This window comes from Bombyx mandarina, chromosome 06 (genome assembly GCF_030267445.1).
Source record: "Bombyx mandarina strain Sakado chromosome 06, ASM3026744v2".
Taxonomy (NCBI): Eukaryota; Metazoa; Arthropoda; class Insecta; order Lepidoptera; family Bombycidae; genus Bombyx; species Bombyx mandarina.
In genome coordinates this window covers 7,672,914-7,697,202 of record NC_143213.1, presented here as the reverse complement: position 1 = coordinate 7,697,202, position 24,289 = coordinate 7,672,914, and the positions used below count along the sequence as shown (strand labels likewise).

At 35.7% G+C, this 24,289-nt stretch overlaps 4 protein-coding genes across 4 annotated transcripts in view; 1 reads left to right on the top strand and 3 right to left on the bottom strand.

Annotated features, from left to right (window-relative positions):
• Nucleotides 1-4,656, top strand: part of Yip1d1 (Yip1 domain-containing 1) — a 46,674-nt gene extending 42,018 nt beyond the window's left edge. Inside the window, 4 exon segments of the mRNA XM_089728283.1 lie at nucleotides 3,454-3,629; nucleotides 3,886-3,978; nucleotides 3,981-4,145; nucleotides 4,148-4,656. Coding sequence (XP_089584409.1) covers nucleotides 3,521-3,629; nucleotides 3,886-3,978; nucleotides 3,981-4,145; nucleotides 4,148-4,569 — 789 coding nt within the window. The 5' untranslated portion in view covers nucleotides 3,454-3,520 and the 3' untranslated portion in view covers nucleotides 4,570-4,656.
• Nucleotides 4,657-4,894: 238 nt separating this feature from the next.
• p24-1 (transmembrane emp24 domain-containing protein) lies at nucleotides 4,895-7,609 on the bottom strand. The gene is made up of 4 exons (XM_028181227.2): nucleotides 6,533-7,609; nucleotides 6,266-6,383; nucleotides 5,703-5,830; nucleotides 4,895-5,168 (listed from the first exon to the last, which is right to left on the bottom strand). The coding sequence occupies exons 1-4, from the start codon at nucleotides 6,686-6,688 to the stop codon at nucleotides 4,938-4,940; spliced, it is 633 nt and encodes a 210-aa protein (XP_028037028.1). The 5' UTR covers nucleotides 6,689-7,609; the 3' UTR covers nucleotides 4,895-4,937.
• Nucleotides 7,610-7,876: 267 nt separating this feature from the next.
• Nucleotides 7,877-24,289, bottom strand: part of Gdh (glutamate dehydrogenase, mitochondrial) — a 17,385-nt gene continuing 972 nt past the window's right edge. The window contains exons 2-9 of the mRNA XM_089728282.1: nucleotides 19,242-19,442; nucleotides 16,154-16,293; nucleotides 15,111-15,204; nucleotides 13,854-14,011; nucleotides 11,011-11,172; nucleotides 9,923-10,127; nucleotides 9,211-9,365; nucleotides 7,877-8,360 (exon numbers count right to left, since the gene is read on the bottom strand). Coding sequence (XP_089584408.1) covers nucleotides 8,244-8,360; nucleotides 9,211-9,365; nucleotides 9,923-10,127; nucleotides 11,011-11,172; nucleotides 13,854-14,011; nucleotides 15,111-15,204; nucleotides 16,154-16,293; nucleotides 19,242-19,442 — 1,232 coding nt within the window. The 3' untranslated portion in view covers nucleotides 7,877-8,243. The remainder of the gene's footprint in view (nucleotides 8,361-9,210; nucleotides 9,366-9,922; nucleotides 10,128-11,010; nucleotides 11,173-13,853; nucleotides 14,012-15,110; nucleotides 15,205-16,153; nucleotides 16,294-19,241; nucleotides 19,443-24,289) is intronic.
• The window catches only part of LOC114252092 (uncharacterized), a 21,082-nt gene continuing 16,104 nt past the window's right edge, over nucleotides 19,312-24,289 (bottom strand). The window contains exon 11 of the mRNA XM_028186576.2: nucleotides 19,312-19,442. The gene's annotated coding sequence lies outside the window, so the exon portion shown is untranslated. The remainder of the gene's footprint in view (nucleotides 19,443-24,289) is intronic.

The following is a 24,289-nucleotide window of genomic DNA, read 5'->3' as shown; positions in this document are numbered from 1 at the left end:
TTAATGCTGCTTTTGTGTCTGTTTGTTAGACTCTTATTAGATACTTAGCTTTCCTTTTTATTTTAGCTTTCCTAGCAATCACGTGTGCAGAATGGATATCGATTGTCGCCAGAGAAAGAAGAGATTACTTTTATAACCAAGCTAAGAACTCGACTCATTGACACTGGACACCTTTGCCTTCCGTGCTCACGGCTACTAAACGTGGCCGAAGCATTGTAATAAAAATATCGCGCTTATAACCATTTAAACGTTTTTTTATTATGTGTACTAGTCGCGAAAACTTAAAAATCTAATATATAAAATTCTCGTGTCACAGTTTTCGTTGCCATACTCCTCCGAAACGGCTTGACCGATTTTGATGAAATTTTTTGTGCTTATCCGGTATCTATGAGAATCGGCCAACACCTATTTTTCATCCCCCTAAATGTTAGGGGTAGTCCAACCCTAAATTTTTATTTTTATTTTTTAGACAAAATTTTTAATTTCTATTTTTTATGATACAACATACAAAATACATACAACCCTAAATTTTCACCCCTCTACGATCAACCCTTATTTTTTATTTGCTAATTAAAAACTAAATTTTTTTGCAAGAATTTTGTTTTTATTTTGTCATGACTTAGAATAAAAAAAATTCATATTACTCTGAAATTTTCACCCCTCCACGATCAACCCCTATTTTTTATTTGTTAATTATAAATTTTAAATTTTTTGGCAAGATTTTATTTTTTATTTTGTCATGACTTAAAATAAATAAAAATATATTACTCTCAATTTTCACTCTTATACGATCAACCCCTATTTTTCCATCCCGATTTTTATTTTTTATTTTCTATGCACAGATCCGCAATAAGGTTGCAAGATGGCAATCAAATTATAATTGTAGTATGATAAATTCTTATTCAGAGTTTATAATTTCAAGTTCGTTTAATTATGATTTTTTTTTAATTCAATTGGATTTCCTGCCCTCGTCGGTCGACTACTGATCAACTATCAATCGATCAGTTATCCCCGCCAGGTGTCACCACTCATCCAGCAAACATCACGTAGTAGGGATGAGGACGAAGCCGGTCTCCTGTCTTACTCACTATACATTTTTCAGCCATGTTTCTTTGGTTTATTTGTGTATCAATAGTATATTCAGTAGGTCTGAGAATCGGCTACTATCTATATTTCATACCCCTAAGTGATAAGGGTTGTTCACCCCAAACATTTTTTTTTATAATTTTTTTTTGGTTATAATGAGGTATAGTCCCCAGCACGTAACTTGGCAAGAGTCGCTAGATGCGCAGAAGTCGTTTTTTAGGTCTCTTTGGTTGTCAAGCGGGACGCGGGGAAAGACGTAGCACCGTTCCGAGCGCGCGATTGGTGAGTCCATAGATTATACACTTAATATATTCGAGGTGAGTCAGTCGACTCTCCCCTCCCGCACCGCGTCCACGTTCCGTTCGCTCCCGGTTACACATGTGCCTACTAAAGTTGTAGGAACCCTTTATTTATATTGAGTTTTTGTTACGAGTTGTTACTATTATTTTAAATTTAGTTTTTGTTACGAGTGTTATTGTTTTAAATTTGTTTGCAATGCCAGGACCAAATACCAATGACCATAATTATAGTCGATTCGGTCACTGAGCGTTTTATTATTTACGCAAGTGACGACAGCGACTCTTCGTTATGTCGACGATGAGGAGCCAACTCCTTCCACCAGCTCAGGTCCTACCATAAATTTAATCCAAGGGGTAGCACTATTAGAAAATGATAGTGACGACGGCGACACATAATTTTAATATTAAGTATATTTTGTTAAATAAACTTTTTAACTTTTAGTAGTTTATTTTATTTATAACACCTAATACACTTCACGAATTCCTCTCTTTTCTTTAACTTTCTTCTAAACACACAGGCTTAAAAATAAATTATGGCAAATAAAAAATTTAATAAAATAAAATTAACATAATAATATATTATATACGGGCAATAAAAGTGACCATTTTTTGTTGCAATGTACACTATGCGCGACATTACCCCCACTGCACCAAAACCTTGCCAACTTACGTGCCGCTTACTATATTATGTGGTTGAATGAGGTTTTTGAGAATTTTATATATTAGACTAGAATTTCCCTAGAAATCTTATTTAAGGCAACACAACGTTTGCCGGGTCAGCTAGTATACTATAAAAATATGTATTACACAGAACGTAGCGCTAATAAAATAACAAGTAATGTATAGATACTAACAAACATAAATTCTCAAAACATAAAAAGTAAACAACTAAACTTTTACTTTTATTCATTTAATAAATTATTTTAGTGTTCGACGCGACTCCCTTACCTCCTGTAGTAAATAGACATCGAAATTTAAAAAAAAATATGTTATTTCTCAAAGCTATAACGGGAAAAATTACTTTATTTGTTGGCAGTTAAGGTTGATTTAACATTAAAGGTTGTTTAACATATGTCTTTTCATTTTTAAGTGACAGGAGTAATTTATTGCTTTGTGACGAATGATCGTAAGTAATAGATAATGTTTTGAAGATTTGTGACTTTATTACTAGGTGCCATAGTTGTAATTAGTTTGAACTTAAAACTGTTTCAAAAATTTTTTCTCCGTTTGTTGTAAACCAAAGTAGCTACGTATGTGTATATTCACGCGGACAGTTTTTGCTTTGATTTTGTACGTGTCCCTTTATCTAGTTACTATTGTTGATCGAAGATGGAAGGTCAAGTTATCTAAGATCACTCAGATACCTGACCTTCTTGGACAGCTTGCAGCTTAGACTGACCAAAGTGATGTTTCTGTGTTTAAAATGGGCGGAGTTTCACGTCGTATTCCACCGTGTAGCACAGCTGTGCTTTTCGCAGGTTTCACTTCGATGTGCTACTTGCTAAATCACTGCCCACGGCGTTCCGGTTGCAGTTTAAAGTATCTCTGTGATAAACTATGTGTGATTCGTTTCTATTAGTAAACCATAGGTGAGGAGTTAGCTGGGTCCATGGTTGCCTTGGGTAAGATATCAAAACACTCAATGGTTGAATTTACTGTCTATTCTCTTCATAGCTTAAGTATAGCGATTGGCTTTTTGCGATGCAATGCATACGTATTCCGTTATATGAAATTAATAGGAAGCGAAATGAGATGAGGTTGATTTATTAGAAAACTGTCAAATCAATTGAGATGAAATTAAATGTACGAGATGAAAAGAGACAAAATCAAGACGTAAAACAATTAATCTTAACGTTCCTCCACAGACATAAGCTCAGAGAAGCTGCTGGTTAGTTTTTTTGGAATTGACGTCTGGCTTAAAGGTTTTATTACCAGGCCATGAAATTCTATAAAAAGGTATTGACGTTGACATCTGGCATTTTTGACTTATCAATGCCGTGTTGGTGAAGTTGTGGTTGAAACTTATTTTTGAAATATTTTAAACATTAAGTGTATAATCTATGATTTTAAATAAATATTCAATAGAATTACACACAAACAAATTAACTAAGACAAGACTATTTCACCGCTTCCTCATGGCTAACTACAACAATCCCAATGAATATGCATGGCAAACGCAAAGCGACAGTCAGAGTTATTCTTTTGATTCATCAAATACTTTTGGAACAACTGCCCAGACTTTAGGTAAGTAAATATAATACATTGGATAACATTCAAGAAGACAATATAAATTTTTAGCGCCAGTGAAATTAGTGTCTGTATAATTAAAAAAAAGTTTAAAATAATACATTCCCCTAGTTGCATATAAATCAAGTAGTTTTAAATTGGATATAATCTAACTCATCTCGAAGGTTTCCTTTTTTTTGTTATTTTGTCGTCCTAACTTACTTATACTATGTAGATGACAGTGGACAGATTTTTTTAATTATTGGTTTTACAGATTTTCAGACTTTTCCCACGGATCAACAGAACTATTCCTTTGATCAGACGCAAGGCACAATTCCAGCAAACAACAACCAATACTACAATCCAAATTTTTTACACCTGCTCCCATACCTGGAGAAGCTACAAGTGAGCCGAATGAGTTTGATGAGCCACCCCTCTTGGACGAACTTGAAATATACCCTGACAGAATTCTGGAGAAAACATTAGCGGTTCTCAATCCTTTCCATGGACAATCCAAAGCCGATGATGCGAATTTTTACTTAGGGATACTGACATTGCTGGTCCCATAGCATTCTGCCTAGCCTTGGCAGTTTGCCTTTTTCTATCAGGCAATAAAGCCCATTTTGGGTTTGTGTATGGACTGTCAATGATGTCTGTTATATTGATGTATTTTTTACTTTCACTAATGAGTCATACAGAAGGTGTTTTTACTATTCTTAGTGTTGCCAGTGTACTGGGTTATTGTATGCTTCCTATGGTTGTCTTAGCAGGTTTAGGAATATTTATCTCTTTAGAAGGTACTGTAGGCCTCAGTATATCAGCTGTTGCAGTAATTTGGTCTGCTTTGTCTGCAAGTCGACTATTTGTCACTATGTCCGGAGATGCAGAGCAAAGACCATTAATTGCATACCCTTGTGCGCTGATTAATGGGGTCTTTGCATTACTAGTTTTGTTTTAAATATAAAAAAAAATTGCATTCTAGTTAACATTTAAAATTTATTGTACAGAAATATATTTAATAAATGTTTGTATGTGAAAATTTTTACATGTGATTTTGTTTGACAATTTACTATCTAACTTATATCCTGATGTAGTGAGTAATCAATTTCTTCAAATACAAATATAATTCTTAGTGATGTGAGTGCTATAAGTAGCAATCAGTTTTTTTTAAGTTTTGTATGCTACATTTATTTGTGTAACAATAAAAATTGTGTGATAGAGACAATGGCTACACAATTAATAAGAAAGTATTTAATAAAACTATTTAATAAATCAAATTCAAATAAACAGAAGAATTTTAATAAATTAACTATTTAATTACATTATTTACAATCGGTTGTATAGAGTAGGCTTGTCACTAAAGAAATTCTTTAGTATCATAACTTGTGTAAATGCAACACAAACAATAGCCAAGGTTTCACCCATAGACCACCAAAATACTTTTTCATTCAGATCTTCAGCTCTTTTACGTCCTTGAGCCTCTCTTAATCTATGATGAGTTTGATGATCAATGATTCTGTTGAGTGCAGAATGAATTTCTTCGGCAGATGTCTCCAACTAAAATTGAAAAAATTATTATAATCAGTATAAAAAAACATTATTAAACTACATACTTGTGCAATAAAATACAAAAATATATATTTAATTATAATAAAAAGCATAATGAAATGCTAATGCCAAAAAGGTAGGTAGGTAACATCAAAATCTAAATAGTTTTAGATAATTGATACAATCCATTTGATTTCGATCATTGTTTTCTATGTTAATTTTTTTATGTTAGGGGTTAAATCAAATGTTAATTGGTAAGAGTTTGAGATTGATGTCATGAATGTCATAAATATGTTCAATTACTAATAAATTATAATTACTAGTTCATAAATGTATGATAATTATTTATTTATTACATAATTTAGATTTGAAAAGCCATTTCACAGGCATGTTGATCCAAATGTATTTGGAAACTGTAAGGTGCTCTTTTATTGCATTTTATAACTTATTTGCATGGGTGTGGGTCATTCTGAATTTTTTTGGCGTAGAGGGCTTGGGGTCAAGCTTCCTTGCTTGGACCTGATATAAATTGTAAGTATTTACCTGTGTAAGAACAGTTGCATGATCTCCTACACCAGGAAGAGGCTGCTCCGGTCCAACATTTAGTTCCATATACACAAGTTTATGTGAAAATGTACTAAACTCATTACTAAAACACACTTTGTAATCACCTGAAAAAAAAGTTTTAAATTATCACTTGCTTAAAATATTTAAATAGATAAAATAGATCAATTATCAAGATATTATTATAATCTTCATTATATCTGCTCTGAGTTATTGTTTAATAATAAGTGCTGACTGAAATTTAACTCTGTTGAACAATGATTCTTACAGTTACTTATTTCAATATTTCAAAGACCACTATCAATATAGGTACTCAATATAAGGCATTAATTATCTTTAGAAGAAAAAGAATGCTTAATTAGTATTACAATAATGAAGTTATCTATGAGTCATTCAGAGCTTTGTATTGTTGTATGTGGTATATAGGATGCTTTCTTCTTCTTCTCAATCGCGTCACTCTTGACAGACTGGTCGTGATCGTCATGTAGTGCTGGATGATTGGATGCTTAGTTGTTACCATTAGCAGTTTTTTTATAGCATACCAGACGCCAGAGCGGTGAATTGGTGTGAATCATATTGCATCTTCTCTTGCTGATATATAATTTGTCTGTTAGGAGCTTCTATTTTTACGCTTACGTCATACTGTCCTCCAGAAATTACCTGAGGATCAATGGTACAAGAATATATTATTGTTGATAAAGTTTTATAGGTTAGAATGGAACAACAGAGTAAGATGATTTTTGAGTTTGTCTATAACTTGTTTAGAATTCATATAAACACGTTGTTACAGTATTGTAATTAGTACTAACTTGGTACTCCAATGAAGCAGCCGTATCCTTGTCCATAGTTTGATAAAAACATTCTTCGGCACTATCAGGAAGTTCAAACGTTAATTCGACGCTTTTCGAAAGCACACCATTAATTATTGTAATTAATATTGTAAATAAAAGCGGAGCCGTAAACATTTTATCATTAATTAAAACCTTTAAAAGTACAAAAATATTTTAGGATTCGCTACTGCATCGATTGACAAATGACAATTTGCCACAAATTTGTTATAAAACCACGTAATTGGCTGCGTTCAGAATTACAACCAAAAAGGTTACACGGCCCTAACTGTGTGCACTTCTGCCAATGTTCATCTGAGAAAAACATAGGTATACATTTCTTAAAGCCGATTAATTAAAATTTGAAATCACAATTTATTGTAACACGACAATTCTGAACTTGGACGGCTGTATGCCTAAAAAAAGCAGTCTATAACTCAGCTGATGGTTTGGGCTGAGCACAATTAACACACATATCACGATAATTTCTACTAGTCTGCTTGTCTCGCATTGTGACCAAGGATGCCTCATCCTCCGGATAGTGCTAACAGACTATAATGGTTTCGAGAAGTATCTGTATTGGACGAAGCTGAGCCGGCGGCAGTATGGCACCGCAGCGAAAGCGACTAGCAGACGCTCACGGCTGCTGCACAGGAGGAATGATGTCGTGTGCTCATTGCAAAAAATAGAGACTTTAGCGACGAAGTCGATTTAACTACAGTGTCTAGGTGAGATTTGGGTTTTTAATAGTCCGCTGCCGAAGAGACCCGGTGCCGCCCGGTGGTCATTGCGGCGACGACTGCCGGTTTAGTGTCCATGAATTAAGGCGGCCGAAGACGTACACAGTGTACATAGAGTTCCACGCGAAATGCGTCTTTTGCCGCTCGCCTGTCTCGGTTAAATTCATTCAAGGCTCACGTACGTTATATATAATCTTACTCTATGGCTCAGACATGGGTCGTTGAACAAGTGGGTTCAACGTCGTCGCCTCGCTTATTTATCTCGCGCTCAACACATATTTACGTGAAAGTCCGACCATTTCTTCCCGATGGAAAATGATAACTGTTTTGTGTCTGTAATTGCTGTCCAAGCAATCCGGTTCTCTTTCAACGTTTCTCTCAGGAACGTGTAGAGATAATAAATTTAGTACTGTGGTCTACAGCGGAATAATTATAGGACACGAAATAGAGATGACAGTAATAAAAATGCTAAATGTAACTTGTAGTAATTGCTTTATATTTTAACGGAATTTGGTGTTAGGCGGGCTACTATTTTATAATCTAAGTTGTACAAATATGCCATTTGGCAATAAAAAATAAACAAAAGTTTAGGAATAACATTAATCGATTTATTAAAAAGAAGATGATTGATACAAGGAAATTATATTTCACATAAATATTTAACAATGTTTCGCTTAAATTCAAATAAAAAGCCATGATTTCAACAAACAAAAAAATACTGTGATACAATGTCTCTTATAAGTAAAGTTTACGTGCACAGGGATTAAATCGAAGTGTATAAAATGCAGACAATACGAATAAAATAACCCTAATGGTTTAATCTCGTGTCGTGATCTCACTGTACTGTAAAATGAAGGAAATAAATATTGGATTGAACGTCCGGTCGACTCTCGAATTCCTCAGAAAATACTATACAGACAATACTTTAAAATTGGTATTCAGTAAGTGATTTATTAGAAAGCTAGACCGGCATCGGCATACGTGGTGAATATCTTTTCGATGGAGTTCGCATACGCGGCTGTCCTCAGATCTAAGCCGAGGTTGAACCTCATGGCTGTCTTCATGATGGCCTGCAAAAAAAAGACAATTTTATGGCATTCATAGATATAGTGTTATTAATTAGCATAGTTAGTTCACATTGTGTAACAAAAATCATGGTTCATCCATGCATAACAGCGGCTTCTTTGCACTTGCAAGTGTAAGTAATGTAATAATTAAGTTTCTATCTTTCACATTAGAACGAAGAAATTTTTCATAGAAGAAATAGGCAAGACTAATAATTAATAGTAGCCCCATGTGTGACTGATGACCTTGCTCAACAGCTAATTTTTAACTTTGTGTTACACTGCGTTACTGTGTTTTTTACTGCTTAGATGGGTGGACGAGCTCACAGCCCACACAGTGTTAAGTGGTTACTGGAGCCCATAGATATTTACAACGTAAATTTGCCACCCACCTTGAGATATAGGTTTAAGGTCTCAAGTATAGTTACAACGGCTGCCCCACCCTTCAAACCGAAACGCATCACTGCTTCACGGCAGATATGGGCAGGGTGGTGGTATCTACCCGTGCAGACTCACAAGAGGTCCTACCACCGGTAATTACGCAAATTATACATTTGCGGGTTTGATTTTTATTGCACGATGTTATTCCTTCACCGTGGAAGTCAATCGTGAACATTTGTTGAGTACGTATTTCATTAGAAAAATTGGTACCCGCCTGCGGGATCCGAACACCGGCCGCATCGCTCAACACGAATTCACCGGACGTCTTATCCTTTAGGCCACGACGACTGGGTTACTGTGTTACATTGCGATGGAAATTATTAGTAAGTATAAACTAGATTATTTTAACGTAATCCTATCATCATCATTGTTTCCCCTACATTCTGTCGCAAGGAAAATATGTTTTGAGGTTTACCCTAGCGGATCTCTCCATGGTGTAGTCGAGTCCGGAGTGCACGATGTCCTTCTCGGAGGCGCCGGAGATTCTCTTCTGGAAGGACTCTGAGGGAGTGACGGGGATGCGGCCTCCGACGCGACCGAACCGCCGCTCTAGGGACTCTTGGACCGATTCTGTTTCACAAAACATTGCATTTTTATTAATACGCTTTTATTAGCTTCAGACTTATGTATGTTAGTATGTAAACGAAATCTTTGAACATGATTTTGAATCCCTACAAAACGTCGGATTAACTCAAAATATGGTATACTTATTAAGGACCGATGACTATTCAAAATAATAAAAAAAATAAAAAAAATTGAAATTTAACTAAAAAATGAAAAATAAATAATAGTTTAAAAAAACTAACAAAATTCGCTTTTGTAGAAAAATCCAACTAAATTCAGTAGTTAAACCACCCCACGCTTTTTTACAATAAAATATTTTTTTCTTACACTATTTTTAATTCAAATTTATTAAAATTTATTTTCTATTTTTTAGATGGATTTTCTATAATAGCGTATTTTTTAAACTATTATTTATTTATAGACAAAAGCTCACAGAATGTTACCGGTTAAAGGATCGCCCCAACGACAACAGGTATTTTAATTATCCCAACAAGTTAGGCACTATAGAATATATCGTTTGCCTTTTGCTATTAAAATATACAAAGGCTCGTTTTAAGACATACCCAGCAGATGGTAGTTAGATTCCCTCTCGTATTTGAATGTCAGACGTCCGTAAGACACGTGATTGAGGTTCTTGAGCCACTCGAAGAATGAGACGGTGACACCACCAGCGTTGATGTAGAGGTCGGGGATCACGAGAATGTTGCGATCGATGAGGATCTTGTCTGCAGCAGGTGTGGTGGGACCGTTGGCGGCCTCCGCAATTATCTGTCGACATTGTTCTTAATTACGTAAACAAGCAAAGAGACTGACATCCCGTAATGATTCACCAGAGCTCAAAAAAATTAAATACCGTTTTCCACATTCAAATTATTTATCAAATCGATATTTAATAAATTAAGAAGGTCGAAATATTTGTTTCGAACAGAAGATCGATCTTTATATCGATCCGAATCGAAGGCCCAAGTATCGGTTTACAAATAATCGAGAAGATAAATGTTTCAAATAGGTATTTTTCGATTAATCATGACATTTTCGAATAATCATGACAAACGAGAGCATTCCCCGAATGACGCAATATCAATCAACTTAACATCATAAGGCAGAGATTATTCGCGGAAAGAAAAAAATGGTCCATCTACAAAACAATGAGCTCATTTTGTTCCCATATGGGCTGGCAACACCTCTCTAGAGGGCAATAAAGATGTAAAGATAAAACTAACAATAAAGCTAAGCCACAGTTTTCCAAATAGGAGATTAGTCCGTTATAGTGTTGAGAAGGAGTTATAGGTACATATAAGGTTTGAATTGACATATTTTAATTTTTAATTCAACATGTTTTTGATATGAATGTAATTCATCTTATCAGGTCGCGATAACGTAGCTTGCTGTTTACCATTATTGCCAAATAAATCATATATTTGGGGGAAAAGTAAACACTTCACAAAAATTAAGATAACAATTTAAAGATAAGGCAATTGAATTGCAATAATGCGTTGTTCGTGTAAAATACATTAGTTATTAGTGCACTTCTGAGCTGTTATTGCTGATACGTAATGCGTTCATAATGGACAATTTGTTAAATGTACGACTCAATTAAGATATTTTCGTTATTTAATTTTATTAAGCAATAAAAATACAAAAAGCATACCTTAGCTTGGATCCTGTGAGCGTTGTCTTTGTTTATGACCTGTTCGATGGCGGCGGGTACGAGAATGTCGCACTTCTCGTAAAGCATGTTCTCGCCTTCGTAGGCCTTAGCGCCGGGGAAACCGACTACCGTACCGTTCTCGATTCTGTAGTCCTCCAAGGCCTGGATAAATTTGTCGATTTTAATATTGCATTGCGTGTGACTCGACTGGATTATGTGAAGATTTTTAAAGGAGCTTGTGATGGGATTAAGCGATCAATACTCATCGGCGATTGAAGCAAAGGTATCCACGATTTGAAAATTTCATTGTACAATTAATTCTGATGTATTAAAGGTATCAACGTGACCATTGTTAGGATAAAATATCGATATATAACATATACAGCGTTAGAGGTCGTGACTACAAGATAACGAAAAAAGTATACGCCAATCAATGCAACTATTTAGTTTAATTTAATACCTAATAACCATAGATCGGGTTCTTGTACTTTAAGCAACTAACTCTCTACTACTGGAGATTGGCCAGCAAAAAAGTAAAGTTGTTTTATTTTAGAAGTCGTAGCCTCAGTGTTGTGTCTTCCGCGTACCGGTACCAGTTTTCGTTGAGAAATACGTCACTAACATATTTTCTTCTTGAAAATCTATCTTTGTTAAGGCTCTATTTGCGAAATTGCAGATTATAGAGTCCAATTTAAGTCCGCACGGATAGGTATTGCTATCTTGCCTATTTCTGTTGTGAAGCCATCATGCGTTAAGGTTTGAAGTGTAAGATCAAGAAGAATATCATCATTATACAGCATAATGAATACTTCGATATCGTGTCTCAAGGCGGGTGGCGATATTCACGTTGTGATGTCTATGGGCTCCGGTACCCACTAAAATCAGGTGTAGTCTGTCTATTAAATTCATTTTGTCAAATGAAAATGGACCTCATATCTTAATTAGCGTACTGCTTCACATGTAAGTATTTATTATGACGTAATAGTTCAAACGGAAGTCGAAGAAGAACGAGTCATGATAATACATCATTTAAATTTCACGTGTGTAATATTTGCTGGAAGTTACAATTCAAAGAAACTAAGAGGAAATGCGTGTAAATTTTTGTACGATTAAAATCTCGGGGCTTATTAGTGTCATATTATTTCTGACATTTCGAATCATTTACAGATTCCACGGTCACGGAGGCACGGCTAATTCGTCTACACTTGAATAATAATTTTCAAACTACCGTCTAATTTCCATTAAGAAATATTCATGAAATTTTGTTTCATTTCGTAGAGATTAAGGTTACGTAAATACTAAGATGGAACGCTTTAAGTTTTATCTTCAAGTAAGCATGACAATGTAAACTTTTCAATGCCAATCGTGTTATTGTCGTTCTGTGTGAATGAAGATAATTTGGCTTCATGATGCCGCCAAGTTTGTATACACATAGTGCATAGCAACATTAGCAACAGAAGCCGACATAATTATCTAAGCGCGCCACGCGGGGCACCCGTGACCTACACTGCAGTCAAAGGGTTTAGCGTTAGGAGTAGCGAGTGTGATTACTTAATGCTATTTAAATAATTAATTAACTAGTTAAGAGGTACAGCTACTAAATTTGCCCCACACTACACTAGTTGAAAATACTTTATCAATAGGTGAATATTTTATCAGTCCAACACAAAATTATATTTTTGTTTGCACCTAGCTGATAAGACCTGATTTAGGTCGGTGGAGAATTTTAATGTAATAATGAAGACAAGTTTTTCATTTATTCACATATGAATGCAGTATGTTATAAGTGCGCGACCTCAAGATATAACATTGCTATGACACAGTACGTACTATATTCTTACAGATCGCTCTTCCTGGTTCACTTACTTACCTGGTGACCTAGCACTGAACCACTGACTTTTGTAACACAGGTTTTCCTAGCATAAAAGTCAGGAATATTGTTATTGTATACCTCATAAAAAAGCCATGTATATTATTATACTAGTGTTAAGAATTCTTGTACGTGTTTGTTTTTAAGAGGCTTGAATAAAATATAATTATTATAAAAAATAATAATTGAGTAACTGTTTATTTTAAAGACAAGTTTTACATAATATTTTATGTACCTTATTATGTACCTTATTCGACGTTACGTCCAGGAATGTAGAATCTTGAATATTTTATTGAAAAAACAATTTACGTATTGCTTATTACATAAGTTTAATAATATATCTATTGTTGTATTTTACCTAAGTTGTTTTGTTATGTGAGCTTTTGCTTGATTGTTAAAAATGTTTTTTTGTTTGTTTGCTAAACTTTCATCTTCTTAATAAGAATAATTAAACATAATCACGCATAAATTATAAAAAACTAACTTTAAATATTAATATATTTTTTTGAATAATTTAATAAAAACAAAAAAAAAAGTTATTTTGACAATGCAATAATTTCATTATTTTGACCTATCCTGATCAGGGTCATCAGGAAAAAATAATTCAAATATTAATTCGGTTTAGTTTATAAATTATATCATTATACAGCAGGCGACCTTTCAACCCTGCTGGTGTAAACCACCAACACTTATCATCAGACATCAGGATGAAATCTCACTTATCTATTATTAGTTATTATCGTAAGTTCTAAAACGCATGACTGCTTCGCGGAAGAAATATACATGATAGTTGTATATGTCCGTGAGAGTTCATATTACGCCCCATTATTTGATTAGACAATTTTATTTACTTATCGTGGAAGTCTTTTCTGATGTTCTAAGTATTTGCTGTTGATGGGGATTGAGGGGCACCAATCGTCTCTTTCATGCAATCAAGTTTTGGTATTGGTATCGGTGGTCGTCCATTGCTTACCTTAGGGTTGATGCCATCAGGGTTGTAAATGGAGCCGTCGTGCTCGATAACTCCGATGCAAGTGGCGCCGGCGCGGACCAGGTAGCGGCAAGTGTGGAGTCCCACGTTACCGAAACCTTGGACGATGAACGTCTTGCCACCCCAACCGGGGGTTGTACCTTTTAAACAAAAAAAAACTTCAATCTTATTCAATTTTAGGTCGTCGTGGCCTAAAGGATAAGACGTCCGGTGCATTCGTGTTGAGCGATGCGGCCGGTGTTCGGAATCCCGCAGACGGGTACCAATTTTTCTAATGAAATACGTACTCAACAAATACGTCACGATAGACTTCCGCGGTGAAGGAATAACATCGTGTAATAAAAATCAAACCCGAAAAATTATAATTTGCGTAATTACTGGTGGTAGGACCACTTGCGAGTCCGCACGGGTAGGCACCACCGCCCTGCCTATTTCTGCCGTGAAGCAGTAATGCGTTTCGGTTTGAAGGGCGGGGCAGCTGTTGTAATTATACGGAGACCTTAGGACTCATATCTCAAGGTCGAAAAAAAAAAAAAAAAAAGGGTGGCGGCATTTACGTTGTAGATGTCTATTGGTTCCAGTAACCATTTAACACCAGGTGGGCTGTGAGCTCGTCCATTCATGTTAGCAATAAATTAAAAATCTCTAACAGATACTCATAAGTAGTGACTTTAAGGTTTATTTAGTGTTAAGTGGTAGCCGGACCCCATAGATAACGTAAATGGGCCTGGTTTCCTTTAGGCTATGACAAATTTCCATTGTATATTCTGTCCCTACACCTTTAGGTATTTCATAGTCCATGTAACACGAAATTAAAAAAAAAAACGCGATCAATAACACGAGGTAGATGATTACGTGACCTCATCACTTGTACTATTATCTAAAAACCCAAATATTTATGTCGTATGAATTCAGACCGGATAAATAAACGCCGGGCGTCGTATTTAATAAGTATTATATTAGTGCGTTTATTATCTCTTTATGACGCGACCTCGTTACGTAGAATTACTTTGTGTAGTATTCATTATACTTAATTTGTCACCGCCGATTTCGGGCTATTGTCAGCGTTAGGCAAAATTTTGAGAGAGAGTGGCATGATCCTAGTCTATTGAAGACCGACCACGAGGTTGTAAGATGAAGAAAAAGACCGTAAAAGACCATGGCGAAGCTGTGGCAAAAAAAATTAATGTAATTGTTATTTAAAGGGCCCCTTTAAGCCAATAAAGCAATTGTACCCACCGATCATGCTCATGTAGTTGGCTTCGTTGATGAAGTTCTCCAAGCCGTGGAATACGCCCCTGCCCGTGGCTGAAACTCTGCCGTGGATGCCACCCTTGAATCAAGCAATAGTTACGTCATTTGTTAGTAATTTTCCGGTCGCCGTCCTCGCTGAACCCGTCGCTTGCGACGAAAGGCTCGTCGAGTAAATTAACCCACAGACACAGCCCACTGAGTTTCTCGCCAGATCTTCTCAGGGGGTCGCGTTTCCGATCCTGTGGTAGATTCTGCGAAGCACTGCTCTTGCTAGGATCAGTGTTAGCAATACTCCCAGTTTGAGCCTCACCTACTAGTTCGGTGAATCTAGAATAGCCCCTCGAGGTTACTAGAATAGGTAGGTATTAAAAAAAAAAAGTAATTTTTAACGGTACTTCACAGAAACGACTACCTTAGCTCATAGACATCACAACTTGAAACCAATGATTATCTTAAGACATGCGGTCGAATTAAAATTGGAATAACGGCTATACATTATTTAGACATTAAGAATAAGAAAGCTTGTATTTGTTCCAACTCCGAGACTAATACAACGGGCATCGTACTTATTAGGTCACGGACATTTACATACGATACGATTGCTGACTATTATCGAACTGTATCTCTACCATTTGGCTCTGTCTGATGGCAATTTATCCAAAATTATAGAGCGACGTTTGTGACTAAGGCGATTGTGAGTAAATACTATTAAATCAAAAAATCTCAAATTTGAGAGAGAAAGAGAGAGAGAGAGAACATACTTTATTGCACACCAAAACATAATTAATATCAGAAAACAGTCAACAAGCCGATACGTTTGTACAATAGGCGATCTTATCGCTAAAAACGATCTCTTCCAGACAATCGTTTAATTACCCGAAACTCTGGACAGATAAAGAAAGATACAGCAGGTATGTTGCGGTGTACTATTAACAAGACATTATTAAAGAAAATACATACATACAATAAATAGATATTATATACAAATTGATACCTAATTGAATCTTTTTAGTGTTATTTTTATTTACCTGGTTAATAGGTTTGCCAGTGACGCAGGCGTGAGCGTTGATGTCTTGAAAACCGACGGTCTTCGCATAAGTATCGGCGATCCAAGACATTTCTCGTTCGCCGGTACCCATGTCAGGAGCGGGGACATCCACGCCAGGCCCTTTAGTGTACAAATTAATTCAGTTAAAAAATTATAGTATTACTTTTTAACTTAGGTTTTATAAAACTCAATATGTGGCCGGTAGAATGTTGAAAGAGATCAGTATTATAATTAGTTTCTATTGAAAGTCATTGGAGAGTAATACGCACAAATACTTCATAAGTGGTTTTCAATTGGTTACTCCCCCCCCCCCCTAATTGTTGGTAGTCTAAAGGGCTATTACCCAACTACGCGGTGGTAGTTTTTTTTTATTTTTTTTATTGCTTAAATGGGTGGGACGAGCTCGCAGCCCACCTGATGTTAAGTAGTTACTGGAGCCCATACACATCTACGACGTAAATGTGCCACCCACCTTGAGATATAAGTTCTAATATCTCAAGTATAGTTACAACGGCTGCCCCACCCTTCAAACCGAAATGCATTACTGCTTCACGGCAGAAATAGGCAAGGTGGTGGTAGCTATCTGCGCGGACTCACAAGAGGTCCTACCACCCAGTAAAATTCTATTGCTCTGATGTTCTCACAGGGCTCAACTTGGGTGGACGTGCGCACATTTGCTATAGTAATAGCAGTGCTTCGCCATCGAATCTACCGCCGGATCGGAATTTGTATCGCAATTGATTCCAATCAGAGACGAAGATTTTTTAAAACGTTATGCGATAGATATGTGATTTGAACTTCAGACGAAATAAAACTTGAAGATTAGTTCTTAAAGTTGTTCATTTTCATTTAGTAGCTACATCAGGATAATTATCAAATCAAAAAGAATGTTGACGTAAGATTTACATTATTATAAAAAAGAGGATTACATTAAAAAAAAATGTGTTTTGCAAATTTAGTATTTTTAGAATTTCACATTTCATTCTGACAACTTCGAGTACATGTGTTAATCCTATCAGTTACCATGCGGTGTTTGTTTGAGCTTATCGCGTTATGTTTATTATTATTCAATTCCGATAACGTCTGTGCTCTAGATGAGTGGCATAACACAAAATATATTAACATTATCTGGTGCTGATACCTACCACCTTTCGACACCCCAAAAAATACGCAATGACCGTCAAAACTTGATTATTATTCGGTTCCCAAATAGACTTCCGGGTACATTGAGTCTAATTTTAAATTTCAACTCCAATAATTAAAGTGTTACGTAGACAGACAGCCTACATCATTGATAATTATTAGAGTTTCCTCCAGTTTGATTAGAATGACCTATACCTAATATTTTTGTACGATGTTTTTTTTATTACATGCCTTGGTAACACAGAAAGAAGGCAACGTACAGTAAAGTATTGAAATATTATCTAATCTATTAGGATTACTAATTATTATCGATCTAATTAAATCGACCAAGTTATCATTCGATCGAGTTATCGATTATTAATACGAATGGACTTACGAAGTGCGAAAAGAATAACCAATAATTGTAAATAGACATTTTAACAAAAACTGACTTCAAATAGAAAAAAAAAAGATATTCCAAAACAAATTAATATACACTAAAAACAATAATCATCGAAATCGGTTGGCGTGATATTGAGTTATTGAGTTATTCATCTATTTGTCGCGCATGTACTTAATGCAAATTTAAGACTTATATGGTTTTCTTAAGTTATCAGAACTGGACTAAATTGAAATAGGACCACACGGGAAGCGTCAGCTTTTTAATAAAAAAAGAATCATCAAAATCGATTTACCCCGTCAAAAGTCATAATACAGTCGAATTGAGAACCTCCTCCTTTTTTGAAGTCGGTTAAAAAAGAAATCATCTAAGACAAATAAACGTGAAGCGACATAGTAAACAAAATGATTTGCGAGGTATTCCGTGACGACACAGCGACTGACAGACGTATAGTTAGCTATTCTAGACTTGTCGTCATGTAATTTACAACACTTATATGCAATTTACTCAGCACGGTCAACAACCCATGTATTTATAATAATGGTCAATATAGGGACAGAATGAGGCCGAAACGCGATCAGTCAATTAACACATAGCCTCACGTTATTTGTAAGGAAAACAGTTTAAATGAAAACAAAACAAAGTTTGACACGATTGTTAAGTAAAACCTTACAAAACATTTTACGACAAATCGCTTCAGTGATTGAATAAAAGAGATTGTACAGTTAGAAAGCTTTAGATAGATGATGATGACCACAAAAAGTGGTGGTAGCACAGTTACGTGAGCATTTGTGAATTTCAAAAGGTTTCAACAAATCTTAGTGGTGTCTAATTCTATCATAATTTTCATAATCTAGTTCTATCATAATTTTCATAATCTAGTTCTATCATAATTTTCATAATCTAGTTCATAATTATCACAGATTTTTTTAAAACAAATAATAGTAGGTGCCACATAAGTAACTCGTAAGTACAAAACTGTACATATTGGTATGTCATGTTAAAGATAGCTACTCGTAATAGTAGTTGTAGTTCTAGCAAGCTTAATAAATACGCCAACGAAAGCAAACTTGAGAGAAGACATTACTGCCTCACACCAAAGCCTTGCAGTCTAGGTGTCAGCTGATCTCGAATTGTGGAGTTTGGGTAGGTTTTTTTTTTCGATTGTAATTTATTTATTTAATTGAGCAACATTAACATTGTCTACTTCATTTATCTTATCAATACTAATATATAAATCTACAGTGGTTTTTGCGGATGTTCCGTTATAACTACTGAACCGTGTACCCGATTGACTTGAAACTTGGTATCCATGCAGAAAATACATGTACTTAATGGATAGGCTAATATTTATATGAGTGTTGGACTCCCTACACCAGTTGCGCGGGCGTTAATGATGAGAATCTTTGTGGGAGTGACAAATAATAATGTTAATTTTAAATGCTCAGCGAAGCGGACGGGTACAGCTAGTCTTTTAAATAGATGTCCATCGCGAGTCCTCTATTTCGTTTCCATTATAATTTTCAAATCGATTAAAATAACTTACCAATGAATCCTTTTTTGGCAAGTTCAAGTGTGAAACGACGAGTGATCTTTTCCAGTTCATGCTCGGAGTATTCTTTAGGATTGATCTTGATACCGGCCTTAGCACCGCCGAAAGGCACGTCCACGCACGCGCACTTGAAGGTCATCAAAGCTGATAACGCCTTAACTTCATCTCTGGTTACGTCCGTTGAGAATCGAATACCTGAAAATAATGAGTCATAAAATCTCCAATGTTTGATTTGTGCGGTTTGTTTTTACCATTCATCGTATTCAGTCGATGTTTGATCAATTGGTATTCGTTTAAGGGTACCGTTTTACACGTATCTCAAGCTTTTTGATTCAGTTGAATACGTCATTTTAGTATTTTATGGTACATTTACCATACTGAATCTCTAACATTTATTGCATAAATATCTATTTAAATATAATTTGTTGTTGTTTTAAACGTAATTTGGATTTCAGTTTCTTGAGGTGGGGAAATTTGCTGCTGCAAATTCAATTATTGTATATCCTTACCATATCTTAAAATTTTATGATTAAAAAAGATAATGTATTGGCCTACAAATACATAGTATATATCTATCATTCAAAGTACGTGTACAAAGTAAATGCACGTTCAGTGATAAAACCGCTCTAAGATTTATTTTCGTGATCCGGTTGGGGGGTTATGTAAACAGTGATAAGGGTGATGAAACTATCATAAAAATGCATATGATAATATAAATAAACACCGACTCAAAGATTATTATATGATATTATTTTAAACACAGATGATGTGACCTATTCCTACTTCCCCATAGAGTAGAAAGTTGTTGACGACTTTCATTTTCCAAGGGGACGGAATTTATGTCGTGGTGATCTTTAAAAATCAAATTAATTCTTATCCAAACTTATTTATTATAAAAAAAGAACACAATATTCCTAACCTAAAAGTACATGTTATTATCCGCAACATGCTTCGTCAGATTACAGAAATAAAGTTATCAGCAACATGCTTCGTCAAAAATCAAATTGCCAAGAACTCGTTTGCTCATATATTTCATAAAAAAAAACAGTTCATTTATTACTAAGAAATCAATTTTACAAGAAACCAAATTTAAAATATTTGCTGGTATTCCATTGGTAGTGAACAAACACACCTAATCACAGTCAGACATTTCTGAACGGTCACGTGACAGTCAACCATCATCTCGTTCAAAAAATGTTTTACTTCTAATAATATTCGTACAACAGACAGTATTTTTAGGTGTAATCGAGTTCAGTGACGGCTTTTCACTGGCAATGTTCAGAGAGACATAAATAGACGGAGGCGCGACTCGTACTCATGGAAAAAATAGTGATATCACTAAAAGTAATATTTAAAGGAGATTTTTTTTTTGGTCAGGAGGAAATCGCCGGACTCCCACACTCCACTCCACGCGGGCGGGGTATGTCGTAGTTGAACCGACTAAAACCTCCTGTCGCTCAACAACCCACGTCTGAGCCTCGCATGAGACAGAACTCATGAAAAGGCAAAGGGGGGAGAGTGAAGCGTTTAGCACATCTCTGCTATCACCCTCCCCCTCGGGACGCTGGACCGGCGGTCGTCGGCGCCTTGACCACCAACCCTCTCGGTCGGCAGGCTGTCCGAAGCCCGCTTAGATGGCGCCGGTTAGAGTAAGTTGTCTTACGGAATACCCCGCTGGGTCAGAACCAGCGTGTGTCGAGGATATCTGGTCTTCCATCACTCGGATGCTCTTGCATAAAACGCGTGCAGAGCAGCTTGCACGTCGTCTTCTTAGGCCCCCTTCACCGGGCCCCAGATCGACATATGAAGGGGAAGCGAAGTCAAAAGACAAGTTCAAAAGTTCAAGACATGCATTCGCTAAGAAAAAAATCTATAGGAAAATTTAAGAATTCTAGAATTTGAAGATATTGCGTAATTGTATGACGGTAAGCACAACACCAAAGATTGTACGTCATGACCACGCCTCCCGTTGCCAACTCTCTAGAAATCTATTCTTATATCTTATTTTCAATTTGAATTTAATCTTAAATGCCTACGTACTAAACTTAATAACAAGGGGAAAATGACATCATTTGATATCTTATGATTGATGTGACGTATTTTTAGCAAAATTATACTTGTTTCTAACCTAACCCATTTCGTAGGTTATAGATAACGACGAACTCCAGTACACACCTTCTTGTCGCTGTTTTTATCGGTACCAAATGTTCGACTAAGCCTTCAGCTTACCTTTTTTTGAATTAATTTTCGCTTATTTAGTCGTCGTGGCCTAAAGGATAAGACGTCCGGTGCATTTGTATGTAGCGATGCCCCGGTGTTCGAATCCCGCAGGCGGGTACCAATTTTTCTAATGAAATACGTACTTAACAAATGTTCACGATTGACTCCCACGGTGAAGGAATAACATCGTGTAATAAAAATCAAACCCGCAAAATTATAATTTGCGTAATCACTGGTGGTAGGACCTCTTGTGAGTCCGCACGGGTAGGTACCACCACCCCGCCTATTTCTGCCGTGAAGCAGTAATGCGTTTCGGTTTGAAGGGTGGGGTAGCCGTTGTAACTATACTGAGACCTTAGAACTTATATCTCAAGGTGGGTGGCGCATTTACATTGTAGATGTCTATGGGCTCCAGTAACCACTTAACACCAGGTGGGCTGTGAGCTCGTCCACCAATCTAAGCAAAAAGCAAAATTATTAACGGCCGCTAAGTAAGTTATAGTAGAAAAAAAGGGTTTTAAGATTGTTCTGTATTCGTACTTATTGGGTTTTTTAGAGGAATAGAGAAATCTAAAAATGAGGAATGAGGAGCACATCAAGATAATAAATTTCATTAATTTTTGCCTTAGATTTTCAAAATAACTGGCGATTTCGAATAAAAAATTTCGTAAAAGACGTATTCTTCAATTTAACCAAAACAAAATTAAAATAATCTGATCTGATGCTGAAATAAATTATACGTGGTGGTGCAATAATTTCGCAATCTCTAGTAACAGAAGAACCACGTTCTTCAAATCGTTTACATTAACTTTGTTATGGTGAAGAATACGAATTTATGAATATTCTTTCTTTACTGTCTCCATCTTTGGATGTAGAAAGGTGAATGACATCGTGGTCGCCTTTAGTTTGTTAAACAAACGAAAATTTCGTTTTATTGCGCGAGATGGACAGGCGAGGACTTAATTTGAAGTGGTTACCGGAATTCAGTTTTTTCTTCTTAATCCTACCTATTGCTAGTAACCTGTGGGTGAACTCACGGAGCTCAGCCTGGGAGACTTTGCTAACATCTGCCCTAGAAAGAGCAGTGCTGCGCTGAATCTACCGCCGGATCGGAATCGCAAGCCAGTGAGAAGATCCGGTGAGAAACTCAGTGGGCTAGACTTCAGAGACGTCTCGTTTCTCTTGTGTGAAGAATGGCTCACTTCAAACGAGAACACATGAGACACGTCGCGGCAGAATAGGAAGGATTTGGTTCCTCTTTGTGTGTTTAAGGTTCAATGTTTACAAAATGTGAACCTTCATCGGAATTGTTCGAGAGTCCGTGTTGCGGTAAGTACTTATTTGTAAAATTTTTACCTGGCTGCGATTTTTTGTATCGCGTTAGTATCAATACAGTGGGCGTTTTATTCATCAGTATATATACCTAAGCCTAGAGGAATGTATATTTTAATCGAATGTCAATGTGTCATATTAAAAAAGCTTTTACATAATTCATTTTTTTTAAAAACAATTGAGAATACACGTTGGATTATTGTGTCTAACAGCAACTTATAAAAAATCTGATCTAAAAAAAGAAAATCATATCTTGTAATTAAATAACACCTAATTTTTTTATTGATTTTACTATTTACTGGTAGTAGGACTACCACAGACTTTTTGGCGGGAAGGCGGGGAGTGAAGTTGTGTGATTTGTTTTATTTTGTCTATTTAGTGTTTCTTCGGGTTTAAATGTGTAATAACGGTGGTTTATTAACGGTTTAGTACCTGTGAAAGTGCACAAATGTGGGAAAATGAAACAAAGCCGCTGAACCTAATTTCTCGGTGTCCTCCAAAAAGTCCACTAAAAAAAGTCTCAGTAAATGACCACCGTTTTACTGAGATTATATTTCATCCCATATCATCTGATCTCATGTCATTTAATTTCATGACAATTGATTAAGTTACCTTCGTTTTTTATTATTCATAAACTGTAAATAATTAAAACGGCGAATGATAAAAATCTTATTACTTGACGCTGGCTAATGCACAAACCGTGCCGTAGCCAAAAACTAAAGAGGAAGAAGAAGGGCTAGCCCGTGCTAGGTACCACCGGTCGGAACGCCTTAGTACCGTCGTCCTGCCTATTTCTGTCCGTCAGGCGTACGACAGTCGATCTAACAATGCAACTGGGCCTTTGACCGGTCTCAACTCTCAAGGTCGACGGCCGCATTCACCTTGTAGTGTCTATGGGTTTGATTGTACGATCTCTGGGCCCCTTTAGTTAACCACGACAGATCTGTCGCGAATTCGTCTTGTCATCTATCATCAAAATCAAAATGGATTAATACCTACTTGAAAAATTATTGTAATAGGTTATGAGTTTCTTCAATCGGATTTATAATCATTATGTTAACTGATACAGACTAACATTAGATAGGTAGGTAGCCGCTTTTGATTGCAATTAAATTTTTAGATTAGTCTTTGTAGTTCAGTAATATTTTAATTACAAATTTTCCACGGAAGGTACCTACATTATTTCAAGTTCATTAGTGGCTGTATGTAATCACATATTTATTGAATCACTATTAAATAAATATATTTAGAAACAAACAGCACAACTAGAGGAAAATACATTTAAATAGTATTGAGAGTTAGGTAATCATATTCCTAATATTCATTCGACATCGAAACCATTCACAATATTTTTAGGTTAGAAATTATGTATAACACAACGAATCGATTTTGTCTCTATAAATTCACAATTATTCTGTGACGATTTGTGATAATTGGAAAAGCTTATTAAAAACGTCACTGATTGTTTGTTTCTAATTAATAATGGTATC